The following is a 12,971-nucleotide window of genomic DNA, read 5'->3' on the forward strand; positions in this document are numbered from 1 at the left end:
AGACGGGTTCCTCTCATGTTAAGTTGAAGTTAGTTGTTCAGTCGAGTCCGAGTCTTTTTGAACCCATGGCTGTAGCCCACCAGGCCCCTCTGTCTATAGAATTCTCCAGACCGGAAACCTGGAGGGGGCAGCTTTTCCCTTCTACAGGGGATCTTCCTGACCTAGGGACTGAACCTGGGTCTCCTGCGTTACAGGAAGATTCTTTACCATCTGAGCCACCAGATTCTTCCTATACCGCACCTTTTAACAGTCATTTAGTCCACAAATACTTATTTTCTACATACTCAATTCCAGGTACTGTACAAAGGGTAGCAGAACCAAAGGTGTTAACTTCTATGCAGAGTACATCATGAGATATGCTGGGCTGGAAGAAGCACAAGCTGGAATCAAGATTGCCGGGAGAAATATCAATAACCTCAGATATGCAGATGACATCACCCTTATGGCAGAAAGTGAAGAGGAACTCAAAAGCCTCTTGATGAAGGTGAAAGTGGAGAGTGAAAAAGTTGGCTTAAAACTCAACATTCAGAAAACGAAGATAACGGCATCCGGTCCCACCACTTCATGGGAAATAGATGGGGAAACAGTGGAAACAGTGTCAGACTTTATTTTTTTGGGCCCCAAAATCACTGCAGATGGTGACTGCAGCCATGAAATTAAAAGACGCTTACTCCTTGGAAGCAAAGTTATATCCAACCTAGATAGCATATTCAAAAGCAGAGACATTACTTTGCCAACAAAGGTCCGTCTAGTCAAGGCTATGGTTTTTCCTGTGGTCATGTATGGATGTGAGAGTTGGACTGTGAAGAAAGCTGAGCGCCAAAGAATTGATGCTTTTGAACTGTGGTGTTGGAGAAGACTCTTGAGAGTCCCTTGGACTGCAAGGAGATCCAACCAGTCCATTCTGAAGGAGATCAGCCCTGGGATTTCTTTGGAAGGAATGATGCTAAAGCTGAAACTCCAGTACTTTGGCCACCTCATGAGAAGAGTTGACTCACTGGAAAAGACTCTGATGCTGGGAGGGGTTGGGGGTGGGAGGAGAAGGGGACGACAGAGGATGAGATGGCTGGATGGCATCACTGACTCGATGGACGTGAGCCTGAGTGAACTCCGGGAGTTGGTGATGGACAGGGAGGCCTGGTGTGCTGCGATTCATGGGGTCGCAAAGAGTCGGACACAACTGAGCGACTGAACTGAACTGAACTGACTGAAGACTAGGGCCACTTATAATGCAAAAAATGCTGTTTTGTTTCTATTAATGAGCTATGTATTCATACACAAAGTAGTGAACAATACTTTATGGTAGGTTGGTCCATGGACTGGCAGTCTATCCATACACCTAGGCCAGGTATAAATCAACTATGCCCCTAAGCAAAATACTTAGGTTAGCTGACTACCTCTTCTTACCAAGACTTTCTCAATGAAGGGAGTAAAATATAGATTTACATTCTGGTACAAGCTCCTTATCTCATTACAGACTGGTGCTCCAACAGCACTGAGCTAAGAGGAAATGAAGAGTAAGAAGAGAATGACAAATGAAGTGACATTTAAGCAAGTCTTACAAGGTAAATAACATTCTGCCAGGAGATAATGAGGAAAAAAGCATTTTAGTACATCCTACTCCTGGTGGCCAAGATTCTTACATTTGTTGGCCAAAAATGCTCTTGAAATTCTATTAAATCCATTGAGTCCATGCTGACTGGCTGGATCCAGGTTTACTTCCTCTGGTTGTCCAGACTCATCCAAGTCTGTGCACAATATTAATAACTGATATCTATACACGCATTTACTGAAAGCTATTTGTTCTCAGTTGGTTCTAAATCTTTTTGCTGGTTTTCCTCAGAATTGCCTGTAAAGCTTTAAAGGGCAGTAACTCGCTTTTTCACATAATAGTGTAACACCTGACATAGCACTGTGTATGCATACGTACAGTGGATTTAAGTTGAAAACTTTAAGCTGAACTAAGAACAAGCTTAATCAGCTGGTCTAAAATTTGTAAGTATTTTGACCTTTGAGAATAACTCTTCCTAACTAAGGCTTCCCTGGTGGCTCGGCAGTAAAGAGTGCAGGGGATGCAGGAGACGCAGGTTCGATCCCTGGGTTGGGAAGATCCCTGGAGAAGGAAATGGCAACTCATTCCAGTATTCTTGCCTGGAGAATCCCATGGACAGAGGAGCCTGGCAGGCTACAGTCCATGGGGTCACAAAAGAGTTGCACATGACTTAGCAACTAAAGAGCGGTAAACAACAACCTTCTATCTCAAGCTCTCATTTTTTAATTCCAGAAAAACAGCTATTGACCTAAGAGTGCAGCTGATCATCCCCTAATAGTTCTGATTTGGTCTTGTGCTTCAGGATGAGGTATCCTGGTCCTTCCTGAGAAGACAATATAACAGCATCTTCATGGGATTTTTCACTGGTAGGTTCCAGTTGGAGATGGTGGTTAAGTCGCTTCAGTCATGTCCAGCCCTTTGCGACCCCATAAACCACAGCCTGCCAGTCTCCTCTGTCCATGGGATTCTCCAGGCAAGAATACTGGAGTGGGTTGCCATTTCTGATTAGATACCTACTAAGCTTTCCTCCCTGGTAAGTATAAAACTACAGGCTGTCATGGTAGGCTCAAATTTCTTAGACTTTAATTACAGGAAAACATTTCTTGTCTTTGCCTTTTTTTTTTTCAGGCCATGACATGTGGCATGCCGGATCTTAGTTCTCCAACCAGGGATCGAACCCGTGATGCCTGCATTGGGATCGTGGAGTCTTAACTACTGGGCTGCCAGGAAAGTCCCCTGTCTTTTTATAGGTAAGGACAGGCACTTGGATTATCCTGTCACTATACTCCCTCTGCCTAGCATACTGCAAGCATTCAACAACTTTTTAAAAAACAATCAAAACAATAAACATAGCAAAATATTATGCCTTTTTTTTTTAACATAGCACCACCCATCACTGCCTTGTATTGAACATAAAACTGAGGGGCCACACAGTAGCTCCTCTCAAAGAGCAAAGTCCCATTATGACATCAGTTATTCATCAAGAGTTCCTATTAGGTCCACCAAAAGCTACATTTAATAATAGCCTCATATAATACAGTTGACAGTTCCATTTCCTAGCAGCAAGATTATAAGGGAATGCAATGAATCAAAACTACAATAATAAAAATTGTGTGATTATCATACATCAAGTAACAATACTCTCAAAGTCACTGTAAGCCAATTCTGAAGAACAACAACAAAAGTTAGGACTGGCCATTTTGAGCTGAACATCTGCAATGTTATAAAAGACCAAATTTCCTTTTTCAAATTGTTCCTTAGGGCCAGATGGTCTTTATTTTGAAGTACTCAGCCCTGCCAGGGTAAAAGAAAGATGCTGCACAAGTTCTGAACTCTTTACTCACTTTCTTCTTTCTTCCCTCCATCTTGCAATCTCCTCTGGAGTGTCTAACTTGATTTTCTTCATACCAGGAGCATGCATCTGAGGGGAAAAGGCCTGCTGAATATCAGGAAGCATACTGTACGCTTTTGACTAGATCTCAAGAATTACAGGGGATAATGAAGACGCTGTACCCAACAATACATTTACTAGCAGAGACAATTTTAAAACTAAGCAAGCAGGTTTTATCCATCCTTATTATGACTTTTCCTTTAAAGAAAAAAGAGTTATTTTTTTCATGTCTTTAGTGCTACTGATTAAAAAGAAAAGCAAGCCATGATATAATCTTGGTTATAAAGCAAATGTCATCAATTTCTTGAGTAATATTAGATATTCATATGACTGACTGACTATAGTTGAGGGAGTTAGCTAGAGAAATGATGAATACACAAAACAATCTGAAACAGCACAGTTTAGTAAAACAAGCACAGAATTTGCAGCTAAGAAACCCAAGTGCAAGAATCAGTTCTGAGGCCCTGGGCAAATCATTTTATAAATCTGTGAAACAGGGCCAAGATTTATCTAGTCCACAGTAGATGATGAGGACGAAACTGAATAATGGATTATAAAAATGCCTTATCAAGTACAAAGGCTCATGAATGTTGCTTATTATTAGGCTATGTAAATAAAGTGCTATGACAATAACAGATCAATGAAATAAAAAGAGCGTGTATCAAAAAGAAAAACAACTTACATTCCTCCAATGGAACTGGACAATCTTCTCATGTGCACTAAAAGAGCACTCTACCTCAGGGCACTGTAAGGAGTTTTTTTTTTTTAAAAAAAAGACTCAATTCAACATTTCCCATAAAAAATGTACCCTTCTACTATACATACAGACATATTCTGGCATTATTACCTAGTATCCTGTCTATGTGGTATTATCCGTGAATACTTACAACAATCAGTTCAGTTCAGTTCAGTCAATAAATAGCAGGACAAAACTCACTCCAAAACTAACTTGCACTCTAGAAGTATATAGTACAATAACACATAGCACTCACTTCTCCATTTGAGTGAACGCAGGACATCAGCAATGTTGTAAAATGTTCTTATTTCCTAAAGTCAAGCATGACTCCTAAAAACTGAAGAGCACTTACCCAACCAAGAACTTCCTAGCTTTTTTACTTCTCAACAGCTGCCAGACCTCCCTTCTCCTCTGCTGCCATCTCACCAACTCCTGAAGTGGAGGCTTCCCACCCTCAAGCTGCAAATCCCAGGGTTACTGTCTCAACTTGTCTTCAAACAACATTTCTATGATAACTCTAAACTTTTACAGGAAGAAAGCTCAGAATTTCTACCAAATACACCCTTTTGCTAAATAAAATCAGGATAACCAAGAAACCTACTTTTGTATGTTCGGACATGTGTGTATCATACTTTTCTTGATTTTTAAAACCACGATCACAGGTATCACAAAAATAGTGAAAAATGGGTTCCTTTCTTTTCTGCAAATAAAAATGAAGAAGCATTAGGCTTTGGTTAAGAACTCAATCAGCAGTAAAAATATGCAGGTTTTGATTTTTCACACACTCTTACACGTGGAAGAAACTTCTGAATATATTTCTAATGAAGGGGTGATTCTATTTAACACATACATGAGAAAAAGCCTGGTTTGTTAATAAAAATTTTAAGACTTCTCTGGAGGTCCAGCAGTTAAGATTCTGTGCTTCCAATGCAGTGGGCAAGGTTTGTTGCCTGTTCAGGGCTATCCAGGTGGCTTAGTGGTAGAGAATCTGCCTGACAATACAGGAGACGCAAGAGATGAAGGTTTGATCCCTGAGTCAGGAACATCCACAGGAGGAGGAAATGGCAACCCACTCCTCATTTTTTGCCTAGGAAATCCCACGGACAGAGGTGCCTGGTGGGCTACAGTCCACGGGGTCACAAAGAGTCAGACATGACTGAGTGACTAAGCAGGCACACAGGGAACTAAGATCCCACATGCCAGAAGGCATGGCCAAAAAAAAAAAATTTAAATCTAAACAAAGTTAATATAAACCATGAATAGATTTCAAATTGGTAATCTAATTAAAATGCAGTAGAGCGTATGTCAAAATAACCTAAAAATAAATATTCAGGGTAAAAACAGCATTTCTTCCTTTAGGATAAATAAAACAATGTGTGTGGGTATATATAAAACTACTAAATGAGAAAAAATAACTAGGCAAATATTATTTTCTTATTCCCAATTTACTATTTTTATGTTTAAACATAAAACAAAAAAGATTATTACAATGATAAGACTATATAGGAAGTAAACTCCAATTGTTCAATGTTGAGATTATGTTATTAAATATATTACACATTCACAGTATTTTGTAAATATCAGCAACACAGTTTTGATACCAAAATGAAGGTTAGTAATTTCATGATATAGATCTTATTTAATTTATTATAATGACATTATTTATACATCTTAAAAGTCAAAAGACCAGATTGTTAAGCTACATCAGAATAAAGGAAGTCTATTTTAAGGCTCAGTTTCTGAATATAATCAAGGGTTGAAAATACACAAAAACTTTTCATTTCATCCTTCCCCTCCCAAGCTGCTAGTGGAGTCGGGCACGACTGAGCGACTTCACTTTCACTTTTCACTTTCATGCATTGGAGAAGGAGATGGCACCCCACTCCAGTGTTCTTGCCTGGAGAATCCCAGGGACAGAGGAGCCTAGTGGGCTGCCGTCTATGGGGTCACACAGAGCCGGACAAGACTGAAGCGACTTAGCAGCAGCAGCAGCAACAGCAGCATATATTTTTTACTTCATTGAAGTTCAATAACATTTACATTTATCTGTAATCATAATTCCCCATATTTACTCCTAATACTATATGTAAATGGATTGACTGTTTTCTTTTTGTACAAGTTCTCCACTTTTTCACAAGAAGATTTTGCTTGAGTTTTTACTTACAGCCAAGACCCTTAAAGATACTTTTACAGCAAAGCTATGGTGTGTCAATGATGAATGCAAAACAGAAACAGTAATGAAAGATGAGATATGAAGCCGTGACATAGGGACCAAAGTGTCACATTTAAGAACATCTTTAAAAATACCTTTTTTTTCTGTTTTCTTCTGGGAGAGACACTGAAGTCATTGACCCTTGCATCATGCTTTCGTGGAAAATAAGTGTGTTTAACTGGAAAACAAAAAGAGATTCATAAATGTTAAAAACTATACGATTATTTAATATTTTGCTAGAGCACGTCATAAATACTTGAGTTAAAACAGTGGCAGCCCACCATTTCTAGAATCCTCCTGCAATGCAGGAGACCCAGGTTCGATCCCTGGGTCAGGAAGATCCCCTGGAGAAGGGAATGGCAACCAACTCCAGAATTCTCGCCTGGAGAATTCCAGGGACAGAGGACCCTGTCAGGCTACAATCTATGGGGTCATAAAGAGTCGGACAGGACTGAGCGACTTTCACTTTCACCCTTTCTAGGAAGAATAGTGATTCACATACAGTTCCTGCCTCAAGGCTCTGCACTTACAAGTCCTTCTGCCTGCATGGCTAACCCCCAGACATATGCACTGCAAGAGACTCGGGTTCCATCCCTGCGTCAGGATCCCCTGGAGAAGGAAATGGCAACCCAGTCCAGTATTCATGCCTGGGAAACCCCATGGACAGATGAGCCTGGTGGGCTACAGTCCATGGCGCTGCAAAGAGTCAGACATGACTTAGCTACCAAACAACAACTGATCCCTCACCTCCCTTAAGTCTCTGCTCCAATGTCACCTTACTCATGACTGACACTGAAATTTAAATCTTCACTGCTTGTGACTCTACTTTCTCTCTCCACAGCACTCACTGCCTTCTAATACGCACTGCTTTATTTTGTTTATTGTCTCTGTCATCTTACACCATGAGATGTCAAGGCCTAAGATAAGGATTTCTGAATGTTTTGCTCACTGCTGTACCCTCACGTCCTGATTCATAGTTGGAATTAACCAAATAATTGCTGAACTAAATGAACAAGTCAAGAAAACGTAACTGTGGAACAAACTGTGAGACATTAATGACCGGACTCCAAGAGTGCAAGGCAGTATCAGAAGAGAAGAGGGAACAAGGGTGGAAAAGGAGGAGGAAGTAGGGATGGAAAAGAAAGATAAGGGGTGGTACGGAGAGGCGTTAACAACCTACCTGGAGTGCTGTGGGGCTGCTGATGCCAAGGAAAACCACTAGGAGACTGCGTCCAGTACCGTGACGCTGAAGCCTGGAAATTCCAGGAAGGCTGGCCATTGGGTTGAGGCTGAGAATCGAGGGGGGACTGGGCGTCAAAGGGGGGCTGCGCCCCGGGAAGAATATGGGCGTCGAAGGGGGGAGGTGCCCCGGGGAAAGTGCGGGCTTCCTCGCGGGGCTGTGCCTCTAAGGCAGGCTCGGACCCTGCTGCGGGAAGCGTCGAAGGCGGCGGCGGCGGCATCGCCCACAGCATCCAGTTGTTCGGCCGCGAGGCTCGGTCGCGTAAAGGCCCCAGTGTGGGGGTCAGCTCGGGGGCTGGGAACCACGCGGCGGGAGGAACCGCACCACTAGCCGGTTCGCCCATCGCCACCCGCCTGGTAGTCAACCCTGCGTGCGAGTGCGCAGCAAGCCTTAGGCGTCACTTCCGTTATTGCCAATAGCAAGGATCAGCCAATCACAAGCTGATATGTCATCGGCCGGCGCCGGAAGAGTTTCCCTAGCGTTCGGCGGCTCGCTGGCTGCCAGTCGTGGAGTTCTGACTCGGCTTGGAGACACTTTTGTGCGTCTGCAGTGTCTGACCCCGCGGATGGCGAGGGATCTGATTGGGCCGGCCCTGCCCCCCGGCTTCAAGGCCGGCGGGTCGGCGGAGGACGAGGAGCGGGACTCCAGCCCCGGTAAGCGCCGGCGACTTACCTGCCCGCCAGGCCCTCCTTCATCCTTTGGCCCTAACTTCAGCGTCAGCTCAGAGAAGCCTTTCCAAACTGTCACGCCCCCTCTCTGCCCATGGGTTTGTTGTTGTTGTTGTTTTTTTTCCTACTTAAATACAACGGGTATTTAATACATTTTTGAAATAACTTGTTGATATAGCTGTCTCCACCCATTACTCAGTAGTCTTCTAGTCTTAACACATAACTGGTACCTCGTATTTGCCAAAAAAAAAAGATTCTCAGACCCCTCCCTGAGCATCCATCTCCTTTCGTGTTTTTTCTAATGTGTAGCCTGGGGCTGACCGAAGTTAGAAAACAGTAAAGCTGAAAGAATAACCCTCCCATTCCTGAATCTAATTTGCACTCTTGACTACCCAGAGGCCATGTTTCCACCTAGAGGTTTCTTTCCAGATCTTGTTTTCGCTATGGTTTTTAAAAAGTTGGGTGTTTATTTTAGCAAGGAAAGTTCCCTTCAACGATGATTGAAGAAAAGTGGGGTTAACCCTATTTTTTATTTAGCCCACAGGTTTGAGATGGACCAGATTAATTTTATTTGACTACTCTGGAAAACTGAATGTTGAGAATTGTCCCCTGAGATCATGTTTTAAAACTGGGGTGCAGATGTTTTCTTGAGACAAGTCCCAACATCCAGATACTGCTTTGTGGAAGCTGAGTGAAACCTGAGCCTTTCTTACTCTGACTTTATTCTCTTCATCTTCACTGACCTTCATACCACTCATCTCAGCTACATTTGCAGTCACACACTGGGCCTTATTCCGTTCCTGAAAACTTTCGAGGGGAGGGAGGGAGGCACCTCGTAGCTTGTGGGATCTTATTTCCACGACCAGGAATTGAACCCAGGCCCTCCACAGTGAGACCACGGATTCGGAGTCCTAACCACTGGACCACCAGGTATTTTCCACATCTCTGAAAAATTCAGTCTCATTCTCAGCCCTTGTTCGTACATCTTTCTTGGTTACTCTCATTGTTCAATCACTAAGTTGTGTCCGACTCGTTGCAACCCCATGGACTGCAGCATGCCAGGCTCCCCTGTCCTCTGCTATCTCCCAGAGTTTGCTCAAATTCATGTCCATTGAGTCAGTGATTCTATCTAACCATCTCATTCTCTACTGCCCTTTTCTTTTGCCTTCAATCTCTCCCAGCTTCAGGGTCTTTTCCAGTGAGTCAGCTCTTTGCATCAGGTGGCCAAAGGATTGGAGCTTCAGCTTCAGCATCGATCCTTCCAGTGAATATTCAGCGTTGATTTCCTTTAGGATTAACTGGTTCGATCACCTTGCTGTCTGCGGGACTCTTAAGAGTCTTCTCCAGCGCTGCAGTTCAAAAGCATCAGTTTTTCAGCGCTCAGTCTTTTTATGGTCCAGCTCTCACATCCACAAATGACTACTGGAAGAACCATAGCTTTGACTGTACAGACCTTTGTCAGCAAAGTGATATCTCTGCTTTTTAATATGCTTAGTTACTCTCATCACATTTTTTTTTATTTTTTGGTTTTAGTCTCATTGAGCCTCTCTGCCTCAGTCCTGATGGGCCTTCTTCCTTTTATTGTTTCTGTCCCTGCTTAACTTAGCCTCTGTGGTCCATCCATTCGTCCCTTCTCTTGTCAGTGTCTTCCACTGCCTTTTCCCATCCAGTAATTCTGTAAATCCATCTGACAAAACTTCCACCCTGGCTCAGTCCAGATGTTCACCTCTAGTGAACCACACCCAGGCTTCCACATGCTGCTAAATGAAACCTCACCCCTCCACAGGCTAATGCTGCTACAAACCATAATCTCCTCCCTGGCTGGGTCCTCAGCTCTGCCTTGCCATCCTGTGATGTTTTCCCACACAGCTCTCTGCCCCAGGGATCAACTTTAACTTTTTAAAGCCTACTCTTTCTTCTTTAGCCTCTCTCTCCATCACAGAAAAAGTAGACACCATCTTTAAAAAACTTCCTCACTTTTCTGGTACTATGCCTAAAAACTCTCCTGCATCTCTGCCTGGCTCTTTCAGCTTCTCTTTGATTGTAGTAAAGAGGGGAACTACCTCCTTCCAAGGCTAATCATTCCATTTTTACTCAAAACCCCTTCCCTCACTTCTCCTGGGGGTTCTTTGCCTTTGACATTTAACTGGAACGTTCAGATGGTTCCCATCTTCATGAAGAGTACTCCACATCCCCCGTAGCTGCTGCTGTCTCTCTGACCAACTCTGGACCTTCACCATTTTCTTCTTAACCCACTGCCTCCTGGCTTCTGTTCTTCCCAGTCTACTGAGACTGCTCTCACCAATTTCACTGTGAAAATAAATCCACCAGTTGTCTCTCAGCACCTTTTTTTTTTAATAGCTTTTTCTGTTTATTTATTTATTTTTGGATGCACTGGGTCGTCATTGCAGCTTGCAGGCTTTCTCTAGTTGTGACAAGCTGGGCCTACTCTAGTTGCGGCGCGTGGGCTTCTCACTGTGGTGGCTTCTCATTGTGGAGCACCGGCTCTAGGCTACATGGCTTCAGTAGTTGCTGCACATGGACTCAGTCATTGTGGTTCATGGCCTCTAGAGTATGGGCTCAGTAGCTCTGGTGCACAGGCTTAGTTACTCGGTGGCATGTGGGGTCTTCCCAGACCAGAGATTGAACCCAGGTCCCCTGCATCGGCAGGCAGATTCTTAACCACTGAACCACTCAGGAAGTCCTTCTCAGGAACTTGTTGCTAAATTCAAGGCACTCTTTTCAGTCCTGACCTTGCTTGACCTCACAGCAATATCCCCCACCCCACTCCCACTTCCATGATCCCGCCTTCTCTCCTCTCTTGGCTCCAGCCACTCTGAGCACATTTCTGGATGCGTCAGACCCTTTGGCTTGCAGTGCATTGCGGGTGCTTTTCCCTCTGCGTGGACCACGTTTGTCCCAACCCACACTCCCTTTCCCCAGCTAACTCAGTCTCGTCCTTTGACCTCAGCCCACCCATCGCTCTTTCTAGGGAGCTTTCTCTGATGTCACTACCTACTCCCATCAAAAGACACTTGGATGCTCCTTCTTGATATTTCCGTGACTTAAGCCTGTCACAGGATCAGCGAGCTTTTCCTGGACCAGACGGTAAATATTTTAGACTTTGCCCATCAACAGGCAAAATCAAGATTATTGTGAAAGTCTGTATGAAACAAAAGAGAAAACAAATTTCCACAAATTTTTTTAAGTCTTCATTGGATTTATTACAATATAGCTTCTGTTTTATATTTTGGTTTTTTGGCTGAGAGGCACATGGGATCTTCGCTCCCTTACCAGGGATTTAACCCCCTTCATCGGAAGGTGCAGTCTTAAGCTTGGGACCACTAGGCAAGTCCCTAAATTTTTATTGTTGAAATTGAAAACATAATATAATTCTTTTGTAGTATAAATGTACTAGTGAGAAGAATGGAATTGCTTTAGAGGGAATAACATTTTGCTTAATTGGGGTTCAGAGTCCGTGTTTCCTGTTATAATCAATCGCTGATCTGTAAAGAGGTTTGATGTGCTATATACTGAGTACTTCTTTTTGTGTCTGCATAATTCTGTCTGATAGATATTACAAGGGGAACGTAATGGAATATGTGAGGCATAATCTGTATTCTTACGGAAGTTGTAATCTATTGGTAAAATTACCACTGCAGTGGGAGAGCTGCCTTCATAACGTGCATCACCACTCTAGGCGTGAGATGGAGTTGTTCATTACAGGCACCTAAAACAGTATTTTGAGACACGTTCTATGGTTCTGAAGAATGATACCTATAAAAAAGTGAAGCCGGGCATATCCTCAGTTTTATTAGAAAATCTGTAATGGGGCTTATATTGTACCAACTTATGTTTTCAATATTCTTTTTTTTAAATATTACCATTTCTTAGTATTATTTTATTGTGTAATAATTATTTATTTTGACACAACCCAAAGGAAAAATAAATAATTATATTCTGAATGTTACTTTTTCCTGGCATCATTTTTTAAAAAAATAAGGCCTTACATTCTTCTCAGAGGAGTTTTGTCTTCATCTGTTTATTCCCATCTTTAAACATATATCCCACGTGTTTCTTTAAAAATTCAAGGCAGGTTTATCCCTTAGTTATAATACAGCACATGTTTAACCCATTTAACCTTTTAATCATTTGAACTTTACAAAAGAGTATTAAAACCTCATCTTGATTGGAACCAACCCAAAATTAGCCAAATCAACAAATTACATTGATAACACACATATATAAGAAAAGAAAGGAGCAAAAGAGAAAAAAAAATTAAGGAAAAAAGAAAAAAACTTCCCTCCTTAATATTTAGAAACAAGAAGATGGAAAGAACCAATCATGGGAATGAAATGTAATCTCTTAATCTCTTTCAAGGGATTCCCCGGTGGCTCAGACTGTAAAGTGTCTGCCTGCAGTGTGAGGGACCTGGGTTCGATCCCTGGGGCAGGAAGACCCCCTAGAGAAGGAAATGGCAGCCCACTCCAGGACTCTTGCCTGGAAAATCCCATGGATGGAGGAGCCTGGTAGGCTACAGTCCACAGGGTCACACACAGTTCAGACACGACTAAGCGACTTCACTTTAACTTTTAACTTTAATCTCTTTCATGTTAAACTATGACCCCCTAGAATTTTGAAGAAAGGATTATTTGTGGAAGGTGGTGTTCTC

The 12,971-nt window shown here is 42.6% G+C and overlaps 2 protein-coding genes across 5 annotated transcripts in view; one reads left to right on the top strand and one right to left on the bottom strand.

Moving 5' to 3' along the window:
• Positions 1-8,062, bottom strand: part of NUFIP1 (nuclear FMR1 interacting protein 1) — a 38,742-nt gene extending 30,680 nt beyond the window's left edge. The window contains exons 1-5 of one of the 2 annotated variants that reach the window (XM_055542024.1): positions 7,572-8,062; positions 6,487-6,569; positions 4,781-4,879; positions 4,126-4,188; positions 3,397-3,473 (exon numbers count right to left, since the gene is read on the bottom strand). In XM_055542024.1, the coding sequence (XP_055397999.1) occupies positions 3,397-3,473; positions 4,126-4,188; positions 4,781-4,879; positions 6,487-6,569; positions 7,572-7,974 (725 nt within the window). In that variant the 5' untranslated portion in view covers positions 7,975-8,062. Of the gene's footprint in view, positions 1-3,396; positions 3,489-4,125; positions 4,189-4,780; positions 4,880-6,486; positions 6,570-7,571 lie in introns of both variants that reach the window. The other variant, XM_055542023.1, reaches the window with a different exon arrangement.
• The window catches only part of GPALPP1 (GPALPP motifs containing 1), a 31,522-nt gene continuing 26,560 nt past the window's right edge, over positions 8,010-12,971 (top strand). For 2 of the 3 annotated variants that reach the window (XM_055542027.1, XM_055542025.1), the window contains exon 1: positions 8,010-8,284. In XM_055542027.1, coding sequence (XP_055398002.1) covers positions 8,077-8,284 — 208 coding nt within the window. In that variant the 5' untranslated portion in view covers positions 8,010-8,076. Of the gene's footprint in view, positions 8,285-11,291; positions 11,408-12,971 lie in introns of all 3 variants that reach the window. The other variant, XM_055542028.1, reaches the window with a different exon arrangement.

The sequence above is a fragment of the Bubalus kerabau genome, chromosome 12, assembly GCF_029407905.1.
Source record: "Bubalus kerabau isolate K-KA32 ecotype Philippines breed swamp buffalo chromosome 12, PCC_UOA_SB_1v2, whole genome shotgun sequence".
Taxonomy (NCBI): Eukaryota; Metazoa; Chordata; class Mammalia; order Artiodactyla; family Bovidae; genus Bubalus; species Bubalus kerabau.